We start from the raw sequence: 26,193 nt of genomic DNA, 5'->3' as shown, positions 1-26,193 counted from the left end.
AGTTGTGACAAGTTTTTTGCTCAGCCCCAACTAGACACCTTGCCACAGTCAGTTCAGTTCAGTTGCTCAGTCATGTCCGACTCTGTGACCCCATGAACCACAGCACACCAGGCCTCCCTGTCCATCACCAACTCCTGGAGTCCACCCAAACCCATGTCCATTGAGTTGTTGATACCATCCAACCATCTCATCCTCTGTCATCCCCTTCTCCTGCCCTCAATCTTTCCCAGCATCAGTCAGTCATGTCAGTCAGTTCAGTCGCTCAGTTGTATCCAACTCTTTGTGACCCCATGAATCGCAGCACGCCAGGCCTCCCTTCCATCACCAACTCCTGGAGTTCACCCAAACTCATGTGCATCGAGTTGGTGATGCCATCCAGCCATCTCATCCTCTGTCGGCCCCTTCTTCTCCTGCCCCCAATCCTTCCCAGCATCAGGGTCTTTTCCAGTGAGTCAACTCTTTGCATGAGGTGGCCAAAGTACTGGAGTTTCAGCGTCAGCATCAGTCCTTCCAATGAATAGTCAAGACTGATTTCCTTTAGGATGGACTGGTTGGATCTCCTTGCAGTCCAAGGGACTCTCAAGAGTCTTCTCCAGCACCACAGTTCAAAAGCATCAATTCTTCGGCGATCAGCTTTCTTCACAGTCCAACTCTCACATCCATACATGACCACGGGAAAAACCATAGCCTTGACTAGACGGACCTTTGTTGGCAAAGTAATGTCTCTGCTTTTTAATATGCTATCTAGGTTGGTCATAACTTTCCTTCCAAGGCGTAAGCGTCTTTTAATTTCATGGCTGCAATCACCATCTGCAGTGAGGGTCTTTTCATCAGACAAGTCAGCTCTTCACATCAGGTGGTCAAAGTAGTGGAGTTTCAGCTTCAAAATCAGTCCTACCAATGAACACCTAGGACTGATCTCTGCACACACCAAACACCTCCTGCTTTCTGCCCTGAAACTTCTGATACCAAATTATGGGACATTTGAGGGAATCTGCTCTGTATTCAGTAGTGGGCAACTCAGACATAAAGGGATGCTAATCTCTCTAGGACCATCTCTGGCCCATAGAAAGCATCAGCTGAGGTCTTTTCATCTGTTGAGTGGAAAGTTCTGGGACACATATCATGTTGTATCTCAGGAGGGTTTGGTGGGATTTAGTAGCACTCATCAATAAAAGTAGTCATTATTATTTTGATTCCTTAATTGATTTGGTTTTCCTTCCTTCCCAAGTAGATAGTAATAGGAGATATATACAACAAATATATACATATTTGTTCTATTTCTCTGGATAACCCTAATAACAAGGCCCAAGAGAAATGAAAATATGTTTGAATATACATGGCTTTTCATAGCACCATTACTCATAATATGCACAAAGTGGAAACAATCCAAATATTCATCAACTGATAAGTAAATACAACAATACATTCATACTATGGAATATCATTCTGAAATACAAAGAAATTATATATGCTACAACACATATGAATCTTGACAAATATACTAAGTGAAAAAATTATTGATGAAAGGTTTCATGATCTTATTTACATGAAATGTCTAGAAAAGGCAAATGAATAGAGACAGAAGGTGGAATCATGGCAGCATCGATGTTAAGTGTCTAGGAATATGGGGGTGTAACAACCAAAGGGTACTTTATAATGGAACCAAAATTCCATTATGTTTTTACAACTAGGTTTTAAAATAACATAAATCTGTTGTTATCAAAAGAGTCTGATACAGGTATAAGTAAATATTAATGACACAGAAGAGTTTAAAACCTGAATTAAGTATATATATGAATTTATTGATTAATAAAGGTGGAATTTCAAATTAGTAAGTCACGGATAATTTATCAGTAAACAATTGATCCTCTCTGAAGGAAAAACATAATTGTATCCACTACCCTGTGTGTGTGTGTGTGTGTGTGTGTGTGTGTGTTAGTTACTCAGTTGTGTCTGAGTCTCTGTGACCCCATGGACTGCAACCTGCCAGGTTCCTCTGTCCATGGGATCCTCCAGGCAAGAGAGTGGAGAATGGAGTGGAGTGGAGTTGGGTTGCCAACAGTGGAGTGGGTTGCCATTTCCTTCTCCACCACTATCCCATAACACATGCCAAAACACATTCTTTGAGGATTAAAATGTCACTAAATATATAAATTTTAGAAGAAAATTAGAAAATCTGTATGTAATCTAGAGTTGGAAGAGAATTTTTAAGGAAGGCTAGGAGAAAACTCAGAATTTTTTTTAAAAAAACAGAAGAAAGTCCTCTGGCTATGTAAAAAGTTAATATCTCATTTGCAATTGATGAAACATTAACACAGCAAAACAATTATCAGTTTAACAGACGCATAAAACACATTTGATAATGCACATAAGCAATTTTCGTAAATGTGCTAACAAGTAGGATTTCAAAATACCTTAATAAACCCCTCTGCGGCCACACACTGAAATATACAGAAAACATGATTAAGGAGAAAACAGAGCTATTTCTGAATGAGTGAAGAAGGCCTGGTTATCAGAGCTGTTCCTCAGCTTAGTACGGGAGGCCCTAGACGGTATGGTAAGATCGAAAAAATAAAAAATCGAAATACATACTTGAACACAATATATACAAAGGTTACAGGAAAATGTCACTACTTAGAATACTCAAAGGAGTCAATAATTTAAGTTTAGCAAGGTGTCCTAACTTCATAAAAAAAAAAGGCAAAAATAAACGTTAAATACGAGATTGATTGAATAGAGGAGATAGACCATATCTCGGATTGGCAGGTTTATCAATATAGGAGACTCTAAGGGCTCCAGGGAGCTGAGAACAGACAGGTACAAAAGCTCTCGAAGACCATCCATTTGGATGCCTCTCCCTTCTGACCCCTAAACCCGGGACTGCGCCTCGTCTCGCCTCCCCATCACTTCCGGGCATGGGTCCCGCCCTCCACTCGCAGCCCCGCCCACGGGCCTAGTTTTAGCCTCGGAATCATCCGCTGGAAGTGCTTCTGCTTCCAGCACCCTCCCACTCCCCCCCACCCCCCACCCCCGGCACTGAATCGACCGCAGGACCCCTCACCCGCAACGCTGGGAGAAACGGCAAGTTTTCTCTGCAATGGCTGAATTGGACTGACAGCCCCAACCTCATAACTCCACCCCGCCACGGCCGAAGTAGGAGGCGGAAGTGGCGTCACTGTCTGTGTCGGTCTTCCGTCCGGTGGCTCCGTGCTTCTAGGAAGGCGTGATTTTGGTCGTCCTGTGTTTCAGCGTGTCCTTGGTGAGGCCCGCGTTCAGGAAGGGCTGTGGGATACAAGGAGCGCGTTAAAGGACTGATTTGGTCCGAGTTTTCGAGAGGTCTTCTTGGCAGGCCTGGCCCCTCTCTCTTACATCTTTCGGGACATAAGGCCCCGCATTCATCCAGGTCGTACGTGCGGTAAGGGGAGTTTTCGGGGTGTTGTCATACACTGTGCTTCCCTGTTCGAAAGCCTTTGTGACGTTAGTTCTTGAGATCATGAATATCCACTGTTTGATTCAGGTTACCCAGGCCCCTGCACCTTCTGGTTATCTTGAAGTTAGTGATCCTGCTGTACTCCTCTTGAGTGTGAAGATGTTCACCTGAAAATGAAAGAGTTGAGTTTATTCAGTGTTTTACCTGGGAACTGTTGCCCAGGAGTCAGCCTCTGAGATAGGTCTGAGAAATTATTTTGAAGAGATGAGGTGGGATGTTAGTATATATATGATTCGGGGGAAGGATATGGGTAAATTTTCACGAAAAATTAAGAAAGAGTTGGACCACTTTATTTGAGCCAGATAGGAGGATTCCAACCCTGGAAGAGCATCTCAGAAGGCTCTTGTGTGTATATGTGTAACTGAATCTTCTTTGAGTACATCTGAAACTAACACTTCATTGTATTTCAAGTCATATCCGACTCTTGAGACTCCCATGGACTGTAGCCTGCAAAGATCCTCTGTCCATGGGACTCTCCAAGCAAGAATACTGGCATGAGTAGCCACTCCCTTCTCCAGAGGATCTTCCTGGTTCAGGGATCTGCATTGCAGGCATATACAATGTGAGCCATCAAGGAAGCCCAGTATATACTATAGTATTACTTAAGCATGTAATCGATTTAAAATGAGACTTTTTATGTTGCTTTCTTCATTTAAAGTGTCCAGAATTAGCTGCACCCTAAATTTTTATCAGATATGCTTCATTATTGTGCATTTAGTATCTTATTTTCCCATCCAGGGATTGAACGCATGACCCCTGCAGTGAAAGTGCAGAGTTTTAACCACTCAACCAGCAGGGAAATCCCTTGATTAGTGTTTAAAGTGAAAGTCGCTCAGTCATGTCGGACACTTTGCCACCCCGTGGACTATACAGTCAATGGAATGCTCCAAGCCAGAATACTGGAGTGGGTAGCCCATTCCCTTCTCCAAGGGATCTTCCCAACCCAGGGATTGAACCCAGGTCTCCAGCATTGCAGGCAGATTCTTTACCAGCTGAGCCACCAGGGAAGCCCAGATTAGTGTTTAGAACATATGCAATTTACAATTGAAAGAGCAGATTCAAATACTAAAGTTGTTCCAGATATAAAACAAACTTATAGGTCCTAGTGAGATAGTTGGTACATAATGGTTGTCAATAAATGGCAGTTGATGTTACTGATACTCTTGTTGTAGAGCATACAGTTTTAGTAGCTTTCGTGTATGTCTTCTGCACAGAAGGAACTAAGTTATCATGTTGATGACTGATAATTAGTATTTGTTGATTTGTGCTTGATACGAAGCTGAGCTCCAGATAACCATATCTTCAGAGGGATGGAGATGGCCCTATCCACTTATCTTCTTAAGCTACCCTGAAATGATCATGATTCAGGAAAGAGTATTTATGCAAATTTCACTATCAGTGTTGCAGCATAGCAGCCCATCATATGCCCCATGGTCATTTGTCATTAATGCTTTTTTTGTTTTCAGAGACTCAGCTTTAGGTTCTGTTTTTAAAATACAGATTTCTTTGGTGTGGTTCTGAGCAGTCGTGTTGCTTGTTTATCTAAGAGAAGCTGAAATGATCTAGAGAATGCTGTTTTCTAAGACACCTTCCTAGTATGTATGCATGAGGAGAGTTGCTGCATAGTCCTATTCGTGTATTTTACTGCCTTGATAAGTAAAAAGTCACATTACTCAGCGTTTATGTTTCCTTCCCTGTGAAATGACCGATTACTCTTTGCCTGGTGGGTAGCATGACACACCATTTATCTCTCTGGCTCCAGATGGGACAGGGCTTCCCTGGTACTTCATGGAAGTAGTGTGTACTTGTGAGGCTTTTAGTTTTTGGTTTTGAGTGTGTTTCTCTCAGAGTTGCAATGTCGATTTTATTTTTTTTTTTGTTAAAGTATAATTTATTTACAGTAGTGCATTGGTTTCAGGTATGCAACATAATGACTCTGTATTTTGATTGGTTATTCTCCATTTGCCAACCTGCTCCTGGCTCAGGATAAAGCATCTGCCTGCAATGCAGGAGACCCGGGTTCGATCCCTGGGTTGGGAAGATCCCCTGGAGAAGGAAATGGCAACCCACGCCAGTATTCTTGTCTGGAGAAGCCCATGGACAGAGGAGCCTGGTGGGCTACAGTCCATGGGGTCGCAAAGAGTCGGACACAGCTGAGCGACTTCAGTTCACTTCTTCACTTCATACTCCATTTAAAGTTATTATAAAATATCACCTACATTCCATGTGCTGTACAGTATATCCTCGTATCTTTTTTGTTTTATACATAGTAGTTCATACCTCTTAATTCCCTACTGCAGTCTTACTGGCCCTCCCACTGGTAGCCACTAGTTTGTTCTCTATAGCTCTGAGTCTGTTTTGTTCTATTCATTTCCTTCATTTTTTCTATTTCACATATAAGTGATAACATACAGTATTTGCCTTTGTCAGACTTGTTTCACTAAGCATAGTAGCCTCCAGGTCTATCACTGTTGTTGCAAATGGCAAAATTTCATTCTTTTTTATGACTGAATGATATTTTATTTTGTGAAACTTCTTTATCCATTCATATGTTGATGGATACTTAGGTTGCTTCTATATCTTGGCTTCCGTATGTACATAATGTTTCAGTGAACATTGGGGTGCATGTATCTTTTCAAATTACTGTCTTTGTAACCCAGAAAGAAAAACACCAATACAGTATACTAATGCATATATATGGAATTTAGAAAGATGGTAACCCTATATGCGAGACAGCAAAAGAGACACAGATGTATAGAACAGTCTTTTGGACTCTGTGGGAGAGGGAGAATGTGAGATGATTTGGGAGAATGGCATTGAAACATGTATATTACCATATGTGAAACGAATCGCCAGTCCAGGTTCGATGCATGAGACAGGGTGCTCGGGGTTGGTGCACTGGGATGACCCAGAGGGATGGGATGGGGAGGGTTTCAGGATGGGGAACACATGTACACCTGTGGCGGATTCATGTCAATGTATGGCAAAACCACTACAATATTGTAATTAGCCTCCAACTAAAATAAATTTATATCAAATTATTGTTTTCATTTTCTTTGGGTATGTACCCAAAGGCGTGTAACTGCTGGATCATATTATAGTTTCTTGAGGAATCTTCATACTGTTTTCCCTACTGGCTACACCAAGTTAAAGTCACATCAACAAAATACAAGGGTTCCCTTTTCTTCATATCTTCACCAAATTTATCATTTGTGGTCTTTTTGATGATAGCCATTCTGACAGGTGTGCGGTAATATCTCATTGTGATTTTGATTTGCATTTGTCTGATGATGAATGTTGTTTAGTATCTTTTCATGTAATTCTTGGCCATCTGTATGTGTTCTTTAGGAAAATGTCTTTTCAAGGCTTCCCTTCATTTTTTAATAGAACTGTTTTTTTGATTTTGAGTTGTACAGCTGTTTATATATTTGAATCTTAACCTATTATTGGTCATATCATTTGCAGATGTTTTTCTTCCATTCAGTAAATTGTCTTTACATTTTGTTGATGGTTTATTTTGCTGTACAAAAGCTTTTAATTAAATCCCATTTATTTTTGCTTTTGTTTTCTTTGCTTTAGGAGACAGATCCAAAAACAGAATTTTATGATTTATGTCACAGACTGTTCTGCCTGTGTTTTCTTCTAGGAGTTTTATAGCTCTGGTCTTACCTTTAGATCTTTAATCCATTTTGAGTTTTTTTGTACATAGTATGAGAAAATGTTCTAGTTTCATTCTTTTACATGAGCTGTCCAGTTTTCTGAGCACCATTTATTGAAGGGACTGTCTTTTCTCCATTGTGTATTCTTGCCTCTTGTTGTTGTAGATTAATTGACTATAAGTGTGTGGGTTTATTTCTGGGCTCTGTATTCTGTTCTGTGTGTCTTTTTTTGTATCAGTGCTATACTGTTTGATTACTGTAGTGTTGTAGTATTATCTGAAGTCAAGGAATGTGATATCTCCAGCTTTGATCTTTTTTCTCAAGACTGCCTTGGGTATTTAGCATCTTTTCTGGTTCCATATAAATTTTAGGATTATTTGTTCTAGTTCTGTGAAAACTGTCATGAGTACTTTTCTGGGGATTGCATTAAATCTGTAGTTGCTTTGGGTAGTATGGACATTTTAACAGTATTAATTCTTCCAATCCATGAGCATGGGATATCTTTCCACTTTGTAATATCATCTTCAGTTTCCTTCAGTGTTTTATAGTTTTCAGAGTATAGGTCTTTTTTGTTAAGTTTTTTAATTCTAAATTAGTAATTTAATTCTTTTTAATGCATTTTTAAATGGGATTTTTTTCTTGCTTTTTGTATCTGATAGAAGGCAATGGCAAGCCACTCCAGTACTCTTGCCTAGAAAATCCCATGGACAGAGGAGCCTGGTAGGCTGCAGTCCATGGGGTCGCTACAAGTCAGACGACTGAGCGACTTCACTTTCACTTTTCACTTTCACATTGGAGAAGGAAATGGCAACCCACTCCAGTGTTCTTGCCTGGAGAATCCCAGGGACGGGGGAGGCTGGTGGGCTGCCGTCTATGGGGTCGCACAGAGTCAGACACGACTGAAGCGACTTAGCAGTAGCAGCAGTTATTATTATATAGAAAAGCAACAGATTTCTGTATATTAATCTTGTATACTGCTACATTACTGAATTCATTTATTTTTAGTTTTTTGGTGGAGACTTTAGGGTTTACATATAGTACCATGTCATCTGCAAATAGTGATAATTTAAGTTCTTCCTTTCCTATATGAAAAAGTGAAAGTGTTAGTTGCTCAGGAATGTCTGACTCTTAGCAACCTTTCCTATCTGAATGGCTTTTATTTCTTTTTCTCATCTGATCGTTGTGGCCAGGACTTCCAATACAAGTGGTGAGAGTGGGTATCCTTGTCTTACTTCTGATTTTGGATGAAAAACTTTCTGTATTCCACTGAATATGGTGTTAGCTGTGGGCTTGTATAAATGGCCTTTGTTATGTTGAGATATGTTCTCTACACACCAGCTTTGATGAGAGTCTTTATCATGATTAGATACTGAGTTTTGTAAAATATTTTTCTTGCATTTATTGAAATGATCTTGTGATTTTTATTCTTCCTTTTGTTAATGTGGTATATCACATTACTTGATTTTTCGGATGTTGAATCATACTTGCATCCCTGGAGTAAATCCCACTTGATCATTGTGAACGATTTTTTTAATAGATTTTTTAATTCAGTTTGCTGATACTTTGTTGAGAATTTTTGCATCTATATTCGTGAGAGATATTTGCATGTAATTTAATTTTTTATGCTATCTTTTTCTGATTTTGGCATCAGATAATGATGGTCTCATAAAATGAATTTGGGAGTGTTCCTATCTCTTCAATTTTTCATAATAGTTTGATAAGAGTAGGTATTAAAGGGACTTCCCTGGCATGCCAGTGGTTAAGACTCTGCTGTTCCAGTGCAGTGTGTGTGGGTTCAATTCCTGGTCAGGGAAATGGGATCCTGCATGCCATGTGGCATGGCAAAAAAGAATAAGTATTAAGCCTTCTTTTTATGTTTCATAGAATTCCCCTGTGAAACTGTCTGCCCTGAACTTTGGTTTTTAAGGGCTTTGATTACTAATTCAGTTTCAGCAGTGGTAATTGATCTGTTTAGATTACTTATTCCTGATTTAGTTTTGGAAGATTGTGTGACACTGGAAATATATTTCTTCTAGATTGTGCAATTTTTTGGCATATAACTTCATAGAATTCTTTTTTTTTCCATAATATTATTTTATAATTATTTGCATCTCTGATATCAGTTGTAATTTCTCCTCTCCAATTTTTTATTGCTTTTGTTTGGTACCCTCTTTCCTCTTGTTTCTTGATGAGCGAGGTTAAAGCCTTATCAACATTGTTTATCTTTTCAAAAGACCTGCTCTTGGGTTCACTGATCTTTTCTCAGGTGATTTCCTCTCTGATGTTTTTTATTTCTTTCCTTCTGATAACTTTGGGCTTTGTTTGTTCTTCTAATTCCTTTCAGTATTAAATTAGGTTGTTTATTTGAGTTTTTTCTTATTTCTTGAGATAGGCCTACTATCATAAAATTCTCTCTTCTAACTGCTTTTGCTGCATCCATAAATTTGGTGAAGTTTTGTTTCTATTTTCATTTGTCTTGACGTATTTTCCAGTTTCCTCTTTGATTTCTTTATTGACCCATTGGTTTTGTAGTAGCATGTTGCTTTGTCTCCACATGCTTTTTCTTTTCCTATTTTTCTTTCTGTAATTGATTTTTACTTTCATACCATTGTGGTCAGAAAAAAATCCTTTTCTAAGGATTTCTAATTTCTATCCTTTTAAATTTGTCGAGCTTACATGTTATCTCTCTTGGAGAACATTTCATGTGTACTTGAAAAGAATATTTATTTTGCTATTTGGGGATGGAATGTCTTGTAGTTATCTTATTAAGTCCAGCTGGCCTAAATGTGTCTTTTAGTACCATTGTTTTCTTACTTATTTTCTATCTTGATGATGTGTCCACTGATATAAGTTGGGCATTAAAATTCCCTATTTTTATTGTATTATGGTCAATGTCTCCCTTTATGACTAAGTAATTGCTTTATTCATTTAGGCGCTCCTATGTTAAGCCGTATATGTTAACAAATGTTATATCCTCTTGTATTGATGCTTTTATCATTACCAAATGCCTTTCTTTGTCTTTTGTTTGGACTTTGTTTTAAAGTCTTGTTTGTCTGCTCTGAGTAATGCTACTTCAGATTTTTATTTGTCTGCATTTGTGTGGAATATCTTTTTCCATCCTTTCACTTTCAATCTTTGTATGTCTTTAGCTTTACTAATCTGTGGTTACCATGAGGTTCATATGTTGACCTGTAACTAGATCTACTTGTGTTTAACTAATAGTCATTTAATTTCAAGCACATTCTAAATTATTTGCTCCCTTCTTCCACATTGTTTGTTTTCAGTGTTGTGTTTTATGTTTATCCCTTAACTGATTATTGTAGTTACTGTTTCTTTTAATCTTCATGCTAGCTTACTTAAACCCTTGGTCTACAGCCTTTACTATATATTTACCTTTACTAATGGGATTATCCTTTCCTATACATTCTTTCTTCTTGTAGTCTTTTTGTTTCTACTTAGAGAAGACCCTTTAACATTTCTCTTTGGGTTCTTTTAGTATTGATGAACACTTCTAGTTTTTGCTTGAATGAGAAGTTCTTTATCTCTCCTTCAGTTTTGAATGGTAACCTTTTTGGGTAGAGTATCTTAAGTTGTAGGTTTTTCCCTTGCAGCACTTTAAATGTATTGTCCTTCTGTTCTGCAAAGTTTCTGCAGCAAAATCAGGTGATAGCTTAAAGGGGTCCCTTGTATGTGATTCTTTGTTTTTCTCTTGGCTGCCTTTAGAATTTTCTCTTTAGCTTTTGCATTTTATTATTATATTTTTTTGTACGAATCTCTTTGTATTCATCTTGTTAAGGACTCTGTACTTTCTGCACCTGAATATCTGTTTCCTTCTTCAGATTCAGGAAGTTTTCAACCATCATTTCATCAAATACATTCTGACCCTTTTCTCTCTCCTTATTCTAGGACCCTTCCAATAAGAATGTTAGAATGCAGCGTGTTGTCCCAGAAGATCCTTAAACTGTTTTTTGTTTGTTTGTTTGCCCCACCATGTGACTTTGAAGATACATAGTTCCTCAACCAGGAATCAAACCCTGGTCCACAGCAGTAAAAGTGCTCAGTCCCAATCTCTGGACCACCAAGGAATTCCTAGACTGTCCTTATTTTTTTAATTTGTTTTCTCTTCTGATTTTTCCAATTGAGTGATTTCTGTTATTCTATTTTCCAGATCACTTATACTTTCTATGTCACCCCATCTACTGTTAATCCTTTCTAGTGTGTTTTTCATTTCAGTTATTGTATTCTCCACTTCTAACTGGTTCTTTTTTATATTTTCTAGTTATAGTTCTCATTGTGTTCTTTCTTTCTTTTCCCAAGTTCAATTAGCATTCTTATTACTACTGCTTTAGCCCCTTGTTATATTTATCTTCAGTGAATTAGTTGTTTGTCAGGGTTTTGTGTGTGTCCTTTCATTTGAAACAAATTCTTCTGTCTTCTCCTTTTGTTTAACTTTCTTTGTCACTACGAAATTAAGTGAAACAGTTGCCTATCCCATCTTTGAAGGTGTGTCCTTTTGTGGGACAACCCTTATGCATTTTTCGTGTACCCCATAACTTTGATTGGTGGCTGGATCTAAAGTAATCACAGGACAACTTCCCTGGTGGTCCAGTGATAGAGACTCTGTGCTTCCACTGCAGGGGGATGGGTTCAATCCCTGGTCAGGGAGCTAGGATCCAGCAACTTGTGTGGCATGTCCATAAATAAATAACATTTTAAAAAACAAAGTGAGCACATGTTAAGTCTTTCCTCAGGGTGTTTTGGCAACTGTCACCTTGTTGGGTGATAGTTGAAGATAGAATTAGAGTTGGGCTGGAGATAGAAGGGCTAGAGTCAGAATCCTTTGTGGGCTGGTTCTTCTGTGCACAGTGACTGTCAGTGTCCTGTCAGCAGGAGCAGGGGCAGGGGCAGGTCCCAGTGTGCTGGAGGCAGAAGTCTTGACTGTTGAGTCTGAGTTGGTTCTGTTCCCTCCAAGTGTGCACTCTCTTTTCTCTCAGCAGCTAGATAGAGGAGGAGGTTTGTTGTGTGCCAGACACACACCGAGACTGTCTAGGAAGCCAGTCACAGATCCAGACGACTTGCGATCCACCACCTCAGCAAGTGCCAGCAGTATACTCCTTCACCCCATTCAGATGAGGTGTTGGGTCCAAATCTGGTACATCCCCCAAGTGTACACTCTTCCTTGGCAGCAAACACTTTTCCCTAGTTAGAAACCGACCTGAGCTTCAGGCAGGTTCAGCCTGCTTCCTCCACCTTGGCCTGGAAATAATCAAGCTGTGCATTCTCATCAGGAGTGGAATCTTGGATTCTTACAGCCCTTCTGTAAGTCCCACATGTTTTCAAACCAGCTAAGGGAACTTGTCTTCCTGATGTCAGACTACAGGTTTGCAGTATCCAATGTGTGGTTCAAACCTCCAAGCTCATGATATTCCTCTTCTGTGTCCCCTTCCTGGTGGACCCCCAACCACTTCCCTTCCTTTCCTACCTGACTCTGTGTGGATCATTTTTACAGACTTGGTTTTAGAAGCATCTTTCTGCTGATGTCCAGTTGGTTTTCAGTGAGATTTACTCCACATGTAGATGTACTTTTTATTTGTTCCTGAGAGGGATGTGAGCTCAGTGTCCTCCTACTTCACCAACTTTCCTCTTTGTGAGATTTTTCTGAATGCGCAGGGATATTCGGAAATTTTAAGCTAAAGTGGAATGATTTCCAGGCAAGGACTGTGGGAATTATGATCAATTCTGGGTTCTCATGCCTTCTTTCTTCTCCTAGGTATTCTTGCTAAGGACTCTTTCTGCCTTCCTGAGGAAAAGATAGAAGCAAACAGGATGGTAACTGAGTGTTTGAGAAATTGTTCTCAGGTAAGAAGAAAGTGTATCCTTGTACAAAATGACCTACTGCATTTACCAGATGGACACATTTGAGCTACTTAAATAAAGTCTGTCTGAATCCCTGTTGAATTGCCTCCCAAAGTGGAAGCTTTCATATTGCTGAGGGATTGTTCTGAATAATCATAATATTTCAATAATTACCTTCTGATATTGTCTCATGAGTGCAACTTCCTGTTTTGTTTTGGGGTTTTTTTTGCCTGTTGTTCTGACATGATAAGGAATGATAGTGTGTATTTCTCAGTGAATTTATTTATTCATCAGCTTATAAAAATATCTGTAATTTGCTTAGAATTGTGTTACTGGTTCCATGTTGATCAGAAATAAGTGTAGATAGAAAGAAGACCATTGTGTCATGGGGGAGATGATGAGAGAACTTGAAGCCCTCTATTGATATTGAGTCTTCCTACTTCATTCCCCACTGAACACTGTTGAAGATCTTACTTTACTGAAGCTAGTATGTATATGATGGTTCAGGACTCAGTGACCTTTGGGGATGTGGCTGTGAACTTCACCCAGGAAGAGTGGACTTTACTGAACCACTTTCAGAGAAAGCTATACAGAGATGTGATGCTGGAGAACTACAAGAACCTGACCACAGCAGGTACAGCCACTATCATTCCTGTAGCCTCTTAGGAGACAGACATATATGTGCTGTACCATCTGTGTTCCAAGATGGGTGATGTCAATCTGAACACAATGGAAACTAGTAGACATTTGTCTCTACATGAATGAGTTTTAACCCAGTATGGTTTCTGTAACAATATGGTTTTAAAACTAACAGCATTACTGTCACTCTTTTACAAATGTGCATTCTCAATTGTTCACCTAAGGCATAGTGAATGAAACACTGGAATTTGGACCCAGTCATCTGTGTTTTAACAAGCACACCAATATTTGGGAACCACTAGTTTAGTGCCTTCTCCATGAGAATGAATATTTCTTTTTGCACTTATTTCATTTCCCACTTTAATAAAAGTCTTAGTGCTTTGTGAATGTACGTATAGGTCTGAACGTGTATTTCAGGGGCCAGGGAGATGATCTCTCTGAGACACAGAAAGAGAAGCTATTCACCTTTATATCTCTTTTGGAATATTATTAATACCACATTCATTCTAATGACCTGGCTAGATACTGGACCTAATTCATGGGAAGGTTTGTCTTGTTTGGAGGGCTATTTCTATTTGTAGATCTTTCCTCATGAACAGGATATCAGGTGTTCAAACCTACTCTGATCTCTTGGTTGGAAGAAGAAGAGTTGAATACTGTGGAGAAAGGAGTCCTCCAAGGTGAGTGATTGTAAAGAGCTTTGCATGTTAATAAAATTTCAGTGTGTTTTTAATTTATCAGGAGGCAACTTGTTAAGATGTCCTTTTCTCTCAGAAGACTGAGGTCATTGGTTTCTGATGCTCTGTACCTTCCTCAGCTTCTCATATGTACTTGTATGTGAGTGCTAAGTCACTTCACTCATGTCCAAGTCGTTGTGACTCTTTGGATTGTAGTCCACCAGGATCATCTGTCCATGGAACTCTCCAGGCAAGAATATTGGAGTGCCCTCCTCCAGAGGCTCTTCCCAACCAGGGATCGAACCCATGTCTCTTGTGTCTCCTGCATTGGCAGACAGGTTCTTTACCACTAGCATCACCTGGGAAGCCCCTCATATGTACTTGCTGCTGCTGCTGCTGCTAAGTCACTTCAGTCGTGTCCGACTCTGTGTGACCCCATAGACGGAAGCCCACCAGGCTCCCCCTTCCCTGGGATTCTCCAGGCAAGAACACTGGAGTGGGTTGCCATTTCCTTCTCCAATGTGTGAAAGTGAAAAGTGAAAGTAAAGTCACTCAGTCGTGTCCGACCCTTAGCGACCCCATGGACTGCAGCCTACCAGGCTCCTCCATCCATGGGATTTTCTAGGCAAGAGTACTGGAGTGGCTTGCCATTGCCTTCTCCGCATATGTACTTACTTTCCATTTAATCAGAATTTCCAATGATCTCATAAAATAACATTTTGTTTCTTCTTTAATTTTAACATTTTGATGTATACTCTTTGTCCAGAACGTTCCCTGATAATACTTTGTCTCTTTCCTTCATATTTAATTTTCAAAGACTTGTCTTTTAAATCAAATGCTGAATTTTGACTACATATACATATATTACTACTTAGCTTTTGACATAATCAAACTCCCCAAATCTGTCTTGCCTTTTTAAAAGATATGCTTAATTTGGAAAAACATAAAACTGAGCCTTATTGTTTTTACTTCCTTTAACATCCACTTCTTTTTGCAAAGTCTTAAATTTGTCATTCTCTTTTAGAGTGGGGAATGCAACTTAAAGCCAAAGACTCAGGAATTCAGCAGAATATTTTTGGGAAAAAAATGTCAAATGGGATACAAAAGGTAAGATCACTAAGTTTCAAAAAAATATTTCTTATTTTCCATGTAGATAATTTTAGGATTTTCGTTAGAATATGAGCACAAGTGATAGACATTTGAGATCAAAGGCATTCACCCTGGAGATAGCAGTATCTCTCGAAAAATTCTGATTATGACTAGCTTGGGGATATCCTGTCCCTAGGTTGATACTTGTTGCTTCAAAATTCCCACAAGGAATCATTCCCACCTATATAAATTAGACATGGAGTTTTCAAAACAATTCGATGAAGCTGTATAGAAGCCTTTTTTTTCTTTTTTAAGAAACAGGTTTATTTTTTGTTGTTTTTTTTTTTTTAATTATGAAAGTATGATAACACATTTACCAGAGGCTTGGAAAATACAGAACAAAGTTACATATGTGTACTACATTTATACACTATATATACTACAATTATTGTTTCAGGTATAAAAATTAAGGTTTTTAGTAGAGTTTCAATATCAACTCTCAGAAATTAATAGAATGAACACAGGAAAAGTAGAAGGGTATAGTAGACCTTAAAGACACTATGAACCAATTCAACATAATTAAGTTTTATACAATTTTCACACAACTGCAGGATACAAACTATTCAGGTTCCCATAGACTATAAACCAGGAGACACTAGAACATACCCAGGGACATAAAACAAGGTGCAGAAATTTCATGCTCTAAGGGTATTGAAATCATAGTATCTGTTCTCTTGTCACTGTAGGGAATTATGTTAGAAATCAATATCAAGAGATAACTGAAAATAACCCTCATATTTTCAAGTGCAATGTGACATTTATCAAGAGAGATCTTTAACTTAGCCATTGAAAGCCTCAATAAAGTTAAAAGACTGAAAAAACACAGAAGGTGATGGCAGAGAAGAAAGCATTTAAATGAGAAATTAATATCAAGGATACTTCAGAAACCCCATGTATTTGGAAATTAAATGTCCACTTTTAAATGATAGGTGTAGCTAAGAAGCCATAAGAAGGAAAATTAGAAAATATTAGTAACAATAAAAATGAAAAGAAAATTTATCAGAACTTATTGCATGCAGCTGAAGTTGCTCAATGCAACTAAATACAATGTGGAATCTTGAATAACAAATAATGGACACTAGCATAAAATTTTGTGAAATTTGAACAAAATCTGTACTTTAACTAATAATGTTGTATCACGTGTTAATTTTTTTTTAGCAACATAATATTTCTTTATATTCTCAGAATTGGATTAAACGTTTCAAGCTTCATTCAATTTATTTAAAAAAACAACTAAAATAGTAAGCTTTCTCGGCTTTTAGCAGTAATACTAGATTCTAGAATAAATGGATCTATGTCAGAGTTTTGAGTGAATATAAATTAGAAATCTAGCATTGTATTATACTTAAACATGTAGAACCAAAATGTCATAAATGTTTTAGCTAATCAAAAATTTGTAAGTTTCTAAAATATATATTATACATACTATTTACATGTATATATGTATGCAAAAACTTTTCTACTACGCTTCATAAAGGCTTGAGAAAGAACAAAAAAAAAAAACTGGAAAACATAAACTAAGTGAAATGGGAGCACTGAATATGAAAAAGAAAATGTGAAATTATATAAAAGTAAAAGCTCATCATATAGTTCAGTTATTTTTAAACATGACCACTCATTAGAATCACATCTGGAGCTTTGGAGAAAAAAACAATAGCTGCACATTTTCTAAAAAATTCCAAGATAATTCATGGATAAGTCATCTGGATAAAAAAAAGTGGTTACAGGTTTTTCTATTAAGTGGTAATTTTAGTAATATAGAATTCTATTATTTTCTGTTGACCAATTATGATACAATAGTGTTAAAATGAATAATAGTTACATAATCACAATAGTAAAGGATGTTTATCAATTTTCACAACCAATAGCCAGACAAAAAATAAAAGATAATTATAATTGCAAGCTATAATGGACACATGATTAACCTAACAATATAAAAGAATTACATGCAATTTAGGTGGTTAAGTAAAGTGATGTGGTAAGTGGAAGTGCATATATGTGCATGTTTTCATCCACCCAGCCAATCTGCTTTGGTTGGTGCATTTAACCAATTTACATTTAAGGTAATTATTGATATGTATGATCCTATTTCCATTTTTATAATTGTTTCAGGTTTATTTTTTGTAGGTATTTTCCTTTGCTTGTGTTTCCTGCCTGGAGAAGTTAGCATTTGTTGTAAAGCTGGTTTACTGGTGCTGAATTCTCATTAACTTTTGCTTGTCTAAAACTTTTCTTTGTCAAATCTGAATGAGAGTCTTGCTGGGTAGAATATACTTGGTTGTACATTCTTCCCTTTCATCACTTTAAATATTAATATATCAGGCCATTCCTTTCTGGCTTATAGAATTTCTTTTGAGAAATCAGGTGATAACATTACAGGAGTTCCCTTGTGTATTATTTGTATATAAAAGCAACGTTTTTCCCTTGTTGCTTTTAATATTTTATTAATATCTTTGTCTTTAATATTTGTCAGTTTGATTACTATGTGTGTCAGTGTGTTCCTCTGTGGGTTTATCCTGCCTGAGATTCTCTGCACTTCCTAGACTTGGTTGACTATTTCCTTTCCCATGTTAGGGAAGTTTTCAGCTATTATCTCTTCAAATGTTTTCTCAGATCTCTCCTTCTGGGACCCCTATCATGTGAATTTTGGTGCATTTTAATGTTATCCCAGTGGAGAAGGCAATGGCAAGTCACTCCAGTACTATTGCCTAGAAAATCCCATGGATGGAGGAGCCTGGTAGGCTGCAGTCCGTGGGGTCGCTAAGGGTCGGACACGACTGAGCGACTTCACTTTCACTTTTCACTTTCGCACATTGGAGAAGGAAATGGCAACCCACTCCAGTGTTCTTGCCTGGAGAATCCCAGGGAAGGGGGAGCCTGGTGGGCTTCCGTCTATGGGGTCACACAGAGTCGGACAAGACTGAAGTGACTTAGCAGCAGCAGCAGCAGCAATGTTATCCCAGAAGTCTCTTAGGCTGTCTTCATTTTTTTTTTCCTATATTCTTTTTGTGCCAGTGATTTCTGTAATTTTGTCTTACAGGTCACATATCCTATCTAGTTATTCTGCTATGATATCTTCTAGTCTATTGTTCATCTCTGTTTGTTCTTTAGTTCTTCTGAGTCTTTGGTAAACATTTCTTGTATTTTCCCCATTCTTTTTCTGAGATCCTGGGCCATCTTCACTATTACTATTCTGAATTCTCTTTCTGGAAGGTTGCATATCTCTATTTCATGCAATTGTTTTCCTAGGGCTTTATCTTGTCCCTTCATCTCAGACATAATCCTTTGCCTTTTCATTTTGATTAACTTACTGTGATGTGGTTTCTGTTCTGACAGCTGAGGAATTGTTCTTCTTGCTGCTTCTGTCTGCCCTCTGGTGTATAAGGCCATGAGGCTTGTGTAAGCTTTCTAATGGGAGAGACTGGCAGTTGGAAAAACTGGGTCTTGCTCTGGTGGGCAGGGCCTTGTTCAGTAAGACTTTAATCCAACTGTCAGCTGATGGGTGGGGCTATGCTCCCTCCCTGTTAGTTATTTGACCTGAGGCAGCCCACTCCTAGAGTCTACAGGCTCTATGGTAAGGTTAATGGTGACCTCCAAGAGGACTTATACCAAGGGGCACCTCCCAGGACTGCTGCTGCCAGTGCCCCCATCTCAAGTGAGCCATTGGTGGTCCACACTTCTGATGGAAACCCTCCAACACTAGCAGGTAGATTTTGTTCAGTCTCCTGTGGGGTCACTGCTCCTTTCTCCTGGGTCCTGGTGCATGCACGATTTTGTCTGTGATTCCCAAGAGTGGAGTTTCCGTTTCTACCAGTCCTGTGGAAGTCCTGCAGTCAAATCCCACTGGCTTTCAAAGTCAGATTCCATGGTGATTCCTAGTCCCTTTGCTGGATCTGGAAGCTGAGAAGCCTTGCATCGGGCACAGAACCTTCACAACAGTGCGAGAACTTACTTGGTATTATTGTTTTCCAGTTTGTGGGACACCCATGCAGTGGGTATGTGATTTGATTTTATCATGATAGCACTCCTCCCACCATCTTGTTGCCACTTCTCCTTTGTGTTTGAACGTGGAATATATTTTTTTGGTTGGTTCCAGCATCTTTCTGTCGATGGTTCTTCAACAGCTAGTTGCAATTTCAGTGCTCTCACAGGAGAAGAGTGCACATCCTTCTATTCCACCATCTTGAACCAATCCCCTACTTTATTTTGACTGGTTATTTATTTGACTACTGTGGGTCTTCATTGCATTGTGTCAACTTTCCCTCTAGTTGCAGCACACAGACTCAGTTGCTCCATGGCATATAGGTTCTTAGTTCCATGACTAAGTATTGAATCCACGTCCTCTGCATAGGAAGGTGGATTCTTAACCATTGAACCACCAGGGAGTCCCCTGTAGAACTCTTTTAGGATGAGAGTATATGGCACATAATTCTTACAGAAGGATTCCATCATTTAAATTGAAATAAATCAACAGGGCAAGAATAGTATGAATGTAATGGAGATGGTATAAATCATTCATCATTATAATAATGTTTCTATTTTGAGATGGGTAGGAGGAGTCAATGAGTCTGAGAAATCTTTGAATCATCATCCTTCCATTTCTCCACAGGCAGGAGGCCATAATGTACAGGAACTCTATGACAGTGAGCAATGTGGGAAAGACTTCAGTGACCACTCATGCCTTAGGACACACAGGAGTACTCAAAATGAAGGGAACCCTTATGAAGATAATCAGTATGGGAAAAACTTCCTTACTCTGCACAGCAAATCCTTTACCGGAGAAAAATGTTTCATGTTTAATCAGTGTGGAAAAGCTGTCATGCTGACTCCAGATATTGTACCCTGGAAATCTAACATACAAGAAAAAGCCTTAGAACGCAGAGATGTTGGAAGAGCCTTTGTTAATCAGTCTTACCTTCGGACACAAGTGAGAGCTCACAATAAAGAAAAGCTCTACAAATGGAAGGAATGTGGAAAAACTTCTGTTCACTCAATAAGCCTTCGTGCACATGTGCCAACTCACACTGCTAACAAATGCTACATATGTAAGGACTCTGGAAAAATCTCCACTGCATCCCTAAGCCGTAGACAACATATAAAAACACACACTGGAGAGAAGCCTTTTCAGTGTGACACATGTGGGAAAGCCTTTAGGTTTTCCTCATACCTTCTTGTTCACAGTCGAATCCACACTGGAATAAAACCCTACAAATGTAAGGAATGTGGGAAAACCTTTAGATTGTCCTCATACCTTCGTGTTCACAGTCGAATTCACACTGGAATAAAACCCTACAAATGCAGGGATTGTGGGAAAGCCTTTAGATTATCCTCATACCTTCGTGTTCACAGTCAAATTCACACAGTAATAAAACCTTACAAATGTGAGGAATGTGGGAAAGACTTCAAGCATTCTCTGCCCTTTAACATTCACATGGGAACTCACACTGGAGAGCAACCCTATAAATGTAAGGAATGTGGGAAAACCTTCACTCGATCCTCAGGCCTTATTGAACATATGAAAACTCATACTGGAGAGAAGCCTTTTAAGTGTGACACTTGTGGGAAAACCTTCACTCGATCCTCAGGCCTTACTGAACATATGAAAACACACACTGGACAGAAGCCTTTTAAGTGTGACACTTGTGGAAAAACCTTCACTCGATCTTCAGGCCTTACTCGACATATAAGAATTCACACTGGTGAGAAGCCTTTTAAATGTGACACATGTGGGAAAGCCTTTGCTTCTTCTTCCCACCTTATTAGACATCTACAGTCTCATACTGCACAGAAGACTATTAAATGTGACAAATGTGGGAAGGCCTTTGCTAATTCCTCATATCTTACTATACATTTTAGAACTCACACTGGAGAGAAGCCTTTTGAGTGTAATGTATGTGGGAAAACATTTACCACTTCTTCATATCTTATCATACACAAACGAACTCACACTGGAGAGAAACCATATGAATGTAAGGAATGTGGAAAAACTTTTTCTCACTTCTCAAGTCTTTCTTACCATATAAAACGACATTGAAGAGAGACCATTGAAATGTGACAAATGTGGAAAAGCCCTTGCTGCTTTCTCATATCTTATGAAACATTTTTTTAAAAGTTTTGGCTGCACCCCACAGCATGTGGGATCTTAGTTCCCAGTGATTGAACCCAAGTCCCCTGCATTGGAAGGTGGAGTTTTAACCACTGGACCACCAGGGAAGTCTCTTACTAAATGTTTTTGAACTCATAATGGAAAGATGCCTTTCGAGTATAATAAGTGTGGGGAAAGATTTGCGAATTCATCACCCTTTGCCATTCACAAGTGCATTCACACTGGTGAGATACCTTATAAATGTTCGGAATGAGGGGAGGCATTTGCTGCTTCTAAGCATTTTTGAAATGTTATTTATTCATTTTGGCTGTACCATGCAGCTTGTAGGGTATTAGTTTCCCAACCAAGGATTAAACCTGGGCCCTTGGGAGTGAGAGCATGGAGCTGTAACCACCACTGGATGGCCAGGAATTCTCTTAAGTATTTTAGAGCTCATACAGGGCAGAAGACTTTTGAGTGTAATATATGTGGGAAAATATGTACCAGTCCATCCATTACCACACACAAAGTTATTCACACTGGAGAGAAACCCTATAAATGTAAGGCACAGAGGAAAGGTTTTTGTCTTTCTGATTCACTTCAACAACGTGAAAGGTCAACACTTGGGAGCTGCTCTACAAATGTTACGAATGTGGGAAGGATGTCAGTCTCACAAGTGGTTTGTAAGATATCACAGTAGGGATTTCCCTGGTGGTCCAGTGGTTAAGAATCTGCCTTTCAATGCAGTGGACCCGAGTTCAATCCCTGCTTGGGGAACTAAGATCCCACATGCCACAGAGCAACTAAGGTTGCACACTACAAGTACTGAGCCTGCACACTGCAACTAGTGAGTCCATGCACAGCAACAAAGCATCTGGCATGAGGCAACAAAGTTCTTATGTGCCACAAATAAGGCTCAAAGCAACCAAATAAATTAATTAAAAAACTCATAGTGAAGCCATATTATAATATTAAGAGGCCTGGACAGCCCTTCACTCTTTCCTCAGTGAAATTAATATTTTTTAAATATGGGAGATCTTGCAGTAGACAGAAATCCTACTAATTTAAGCTATGTGGGTAGTTTTACTATTTTTTACAGTTTATACCTTTAGGAAAAAGAAAGTAATTTTAACTTGTTCTTAGAGATTTACATGGTTATTTATTGAAGACATCCAATGTATCTTTTCCTGTGTAAATTCTAGTTCTGCTAAATACTTTAATGTTCACTTATAAACTCACTGTGGAGAAAAACCTTATGAATGTAAGAAGTTAGTTGTAGAGTCATCATTTTCCATTAGATTGTTCCTCATTCTTAATAAACATGAGGTGTTTCATAGTTAAGAGAAACTGAACATGGAGTATTTGAAAAATACCACCCTGAGTCTGAAATCTTAGAGTTGCTGAGAGGTGTAGAGTTCTGGGGGTTCTGTAGATCTATTTTAAGCACTTGTGATTTGGCTCTGACCTTGGGAAGAGTCCGACGCGACTGAGGAACTAAACAACAAGAACAAATTCTTGCACATGGTGTGTCTTTCTTCACTCTCATGGCTAGATCAGGCCAGTATAGTGACTACACTTTCAGTTTACAACTGGGTCTAAAGTGGACCTACAGGATACACACTTTATCCTTGTCTAACCTGCTGTATTCTTTTGTTGGATTGACATTGTCTTCACATTGTGAAGACAGTGCTTAAATGTGTACAGTGCTTACCAACTTCATTTACAGTGAGGACCTCCCTAGTGGCTCAGACGGTAGAGAATCTACCTGCAGTGCAGGAGACCTGGGTCCAATCCCTGGGTAGGGAATATCCCCTGGAGAAGGGAATGGCTACCCACTCCAGTATTCTTGCCTGGAGAATTCCACTTACAGAGGAACCTGGTGGTCTACAGTTCATGGGGTCACAAAGAGTTGGACATGACTGATCGACTAACTTTCTTTTCATGCTGTCCAAGGTGAGGGATATGGTATGTCTATTAATTTTGTAAAATTATCCTGTCTGGATAATCTGGTCCTGATCATCTGCTGTGCTTGATGCCATCAGTGGCAGTTCCTGAGTGTGGGTCTTGGGTGCAGATACAGACCTGCAGAAACTCGCTTTAGCCTTGACAAAGTTCTCATGCTTGAGCAGCCTTGGGTTATGTTGAGTTTGGCTATCACCTCTGCAGCTGCTTGATGATACTTTATTGAGGTTTAATCAAACCATTGTAATGATAATGATAATCCAGATCAACCTTAACAATAAATCCTGAACAAAAATTGCATGTGCACTTTTGTGTTACACATTTGTATGTATGGAGGAATATGTCATGTTGTAGTTTAATTTGGGGTGTGTACATTGTGACTCAGCCCATCTGTTGCCCCCTTTAATTATTTGCAATGACTAAGGGTCACAGATTGGCTTTAGATGTAGCCTAATTGTCTGAAATAAGACCTGAGTATCCTAGAGATTTTTCCAGTGGTCCAGGGGTTAAGGACCACTGGACAAGGGGCTAAGTAATGCAGGAGACTCGGGTTTGATCCCTAGTCTGGGAACTAAGATCCCACATGCTGCAACCAAGATCCAATACAGTCTAATAAATATTTTTAAAAAGACCTACCCACTGAATTTCTTACAACTGCCTGAATCTGAGACCTTGTGGGCAATGTTGAGATCACTACTGCAGATTGACCTCATTCTGCTTGGCTGCTAGTGACAGTGTCGTCAAGTGCTGAGCAAGATAAATAAATATGGTCCCAGCTTTTGTTATTCAGTGAGTGACAAAGTGGTATATTCACATGGAAATTCTCCAAAGCCAAGATGATGTGAGCCATGTATGCTACAACATGAATGAACCTTGAAAAACATTTTAAGTGAAAATAGTTATTTATATGAAAAATCTAGAAAATGCAAATCTACATATAGAGAAAGTATATTTGTGGTTGTTTAGATAGAGGGAAATGAAGTGGGTGATTTGACAGCCAGAAGCTGCTTTTGAAGTGAAAAGATGATAAAATTGTGACAACATTGAGTTGTATAAATTAAATAGGTGTAGTGTATGGTAGGCAAATTATGTCTCAATAAAGTGGTTCCAAGAAACAAAATAGAAAATTTTTACCAACTGATTGGGTAGTTATCAGCAGGGCAAGCCAGGCCTCCCAAAGGAGGCCCGTTGAAGCCTCCTACTAGGAACTCGTCCTTAGACGCCCTCCTTCCAGCATGGTACACTCGGGTTCACTGAGGGCCTCACCTAGCCGGGATGCGACTAACCACCACACAGCTAATCACACAGGGAGAGGCACAGACAACATGAATCTCTTGCATCATTTCCCTTACCCCACCTTGAAAAAAAAAGCGTAGGGCTTTGGATGTCAGCCATACTAGGCGGATTCACACAAGTTGTAAGTAGTTCCCTCACGACTGGATGCAGGTAGGACTTTGGCTCCACCCAGAGAGGCAGGTGGAGACAGCATTGGACCAAAGGAAAGAGGTTGAGGCTAGAAACAGGTTTGTGACCAGGCTCTGGGCGGAAGGCGGCACACACGCAGGTTCGGGGCTGGAAGTGGGACCAGGTCTAGCGTGGGGTTTATAGGCTGGAAGGGCAACACGGGTTGAAGGCTCACCCTGCAGGATGTTCATCAAAAAGATTTTCAGAGATTTTGTAGTAATTCTCCCCATACTGATGAGCCTGCTCATCTTCGAAGTCGTGGTCCATTCAGTCAATCCTGTTGTTAGGCCTTTGTTTCCTCCCACTGCTTTTTATTTACACGGATACCATGCTAAAGTCTAATAACACTGGGTTCCTTTGGAATTTTAAGTGTAGAAATTGAAATATCTCTTTCAATAGAGATATGTAAATTTGAAGAAAAAGTTTTCTCTTTAAATATGTATTTCTGGGTTTGTTTTTCATATCTAACAAAACAGGCTAGGACTTCCCCTAGTATGTTAAAATAGCACTGATATCAGGCATTCTTTGTCTGCTCAGGAACAGTACCACAGTTTCTCTGGTAGTCTTGTTTGTTGTGGGTTTCAGGGGGTGGCCTTTGAGAGTTGAAATTTTTTAAAACCCTCATGTACTAACATGTTTTATCAGAAGGTTCACATACATTATCAAATGTGTTTACATTTACCTAGTGGTTACTACTTTAATTTTTCATATTTTGCTGTAATTTTTTAATATAACTAAGGATTCTGTTTTTAAAAATTTCTTGATTTGCTACTTTGCTTTAAAAAGTCTCAAATTCTTGATTATATATAAATTTTCTAAATTTCTTCTGAAATGTACTACTTTTAACATTTGAATATATAATTTTCATGAAATGTATTTTGCTATGTGGACTGACATAGATCCAATTTACCTTCCTACAGAAATATGAAAAAAATTGTAGTACGACTTACTGAAAAATTCCTTGACAGATTGATTTGCAATTGCTGCTTTATTAACAAATTCTTATATATATATACCTGAGTCAAGTCCTAGACTATTCCATGCCAGTAATATATTTACTAACATCAACAACACTACATTTCCTTTGTAAAATTATTTATTTTGGCTGCCTCACGTCTTTGCCGAGGCACACAGTATCTTCATTTTATCATGCAGGATCTTTCATTGAGGTGCACAAATTCTCTAGCTGTGACACAGGGTCTCAGTGAT

General features: G+C 38.9%; 1 protein-coding gene across 2 annotated transcripts; it reads left to right on the top strand.

Annotated features, from left to right (window-relative positions):
- Positions 1–3,083: 3,083 nt before the first annotated feature.
- On the top strand, positions 3,084–21,984 carry LOC129559290 (uncharacterized). Of its 2 annotated transcripts, none has more exons than XM_055430896.2 (6): positions 3,084–3,418; positions 12,923–13,011; positions 13,516–13,642; positions 14,247–14,327; positions 15,349–15,431; positions 20,083–21,984. In XM_055430896.2, the coding sequence occupies exons 2-6, from the start codon at positions 12,979–12,981 to the stop codon at positions 21,505–21,507; spliced, it is 1,749 nt and encodes a 582-aa protein (XP_055286871.2). In that variant the 5' UTR covers positions 3,084–3,418; positions 12,923–12,978; the 3' UTR covers positions 21,508–21,984. The 2 variants fall into 2 exon arrangements, with proteins under 2 accessions (XP_055286871.2, XP_088695154.1); XM_088839028.1 differs by having other exon boundaries at positions 3,137–3,262.
- Positions 21,985–26,193: the final 4,209 nt, after the last annotated feature.

The sequence above is a fragment of the Moschus berezovskii genome, chromosome 8 (assembly GCF_049115385.1).
Source record: "Moschus berezovskii isolate FMDL1 chromosome 8, NW_MosBer_1.0, whole genome shotgun sequence".
Lineage (NCBI taxonomy): Eukaryota > Metazoa > Chordata > Mammalia > Artiodactyla > Moschidae > Moschus > Moschus berezovskii.
Note: the sequence above shows the minus strand (reverse complement) of the source record. Positions and strands in the feature narration are given on the sequence as shown.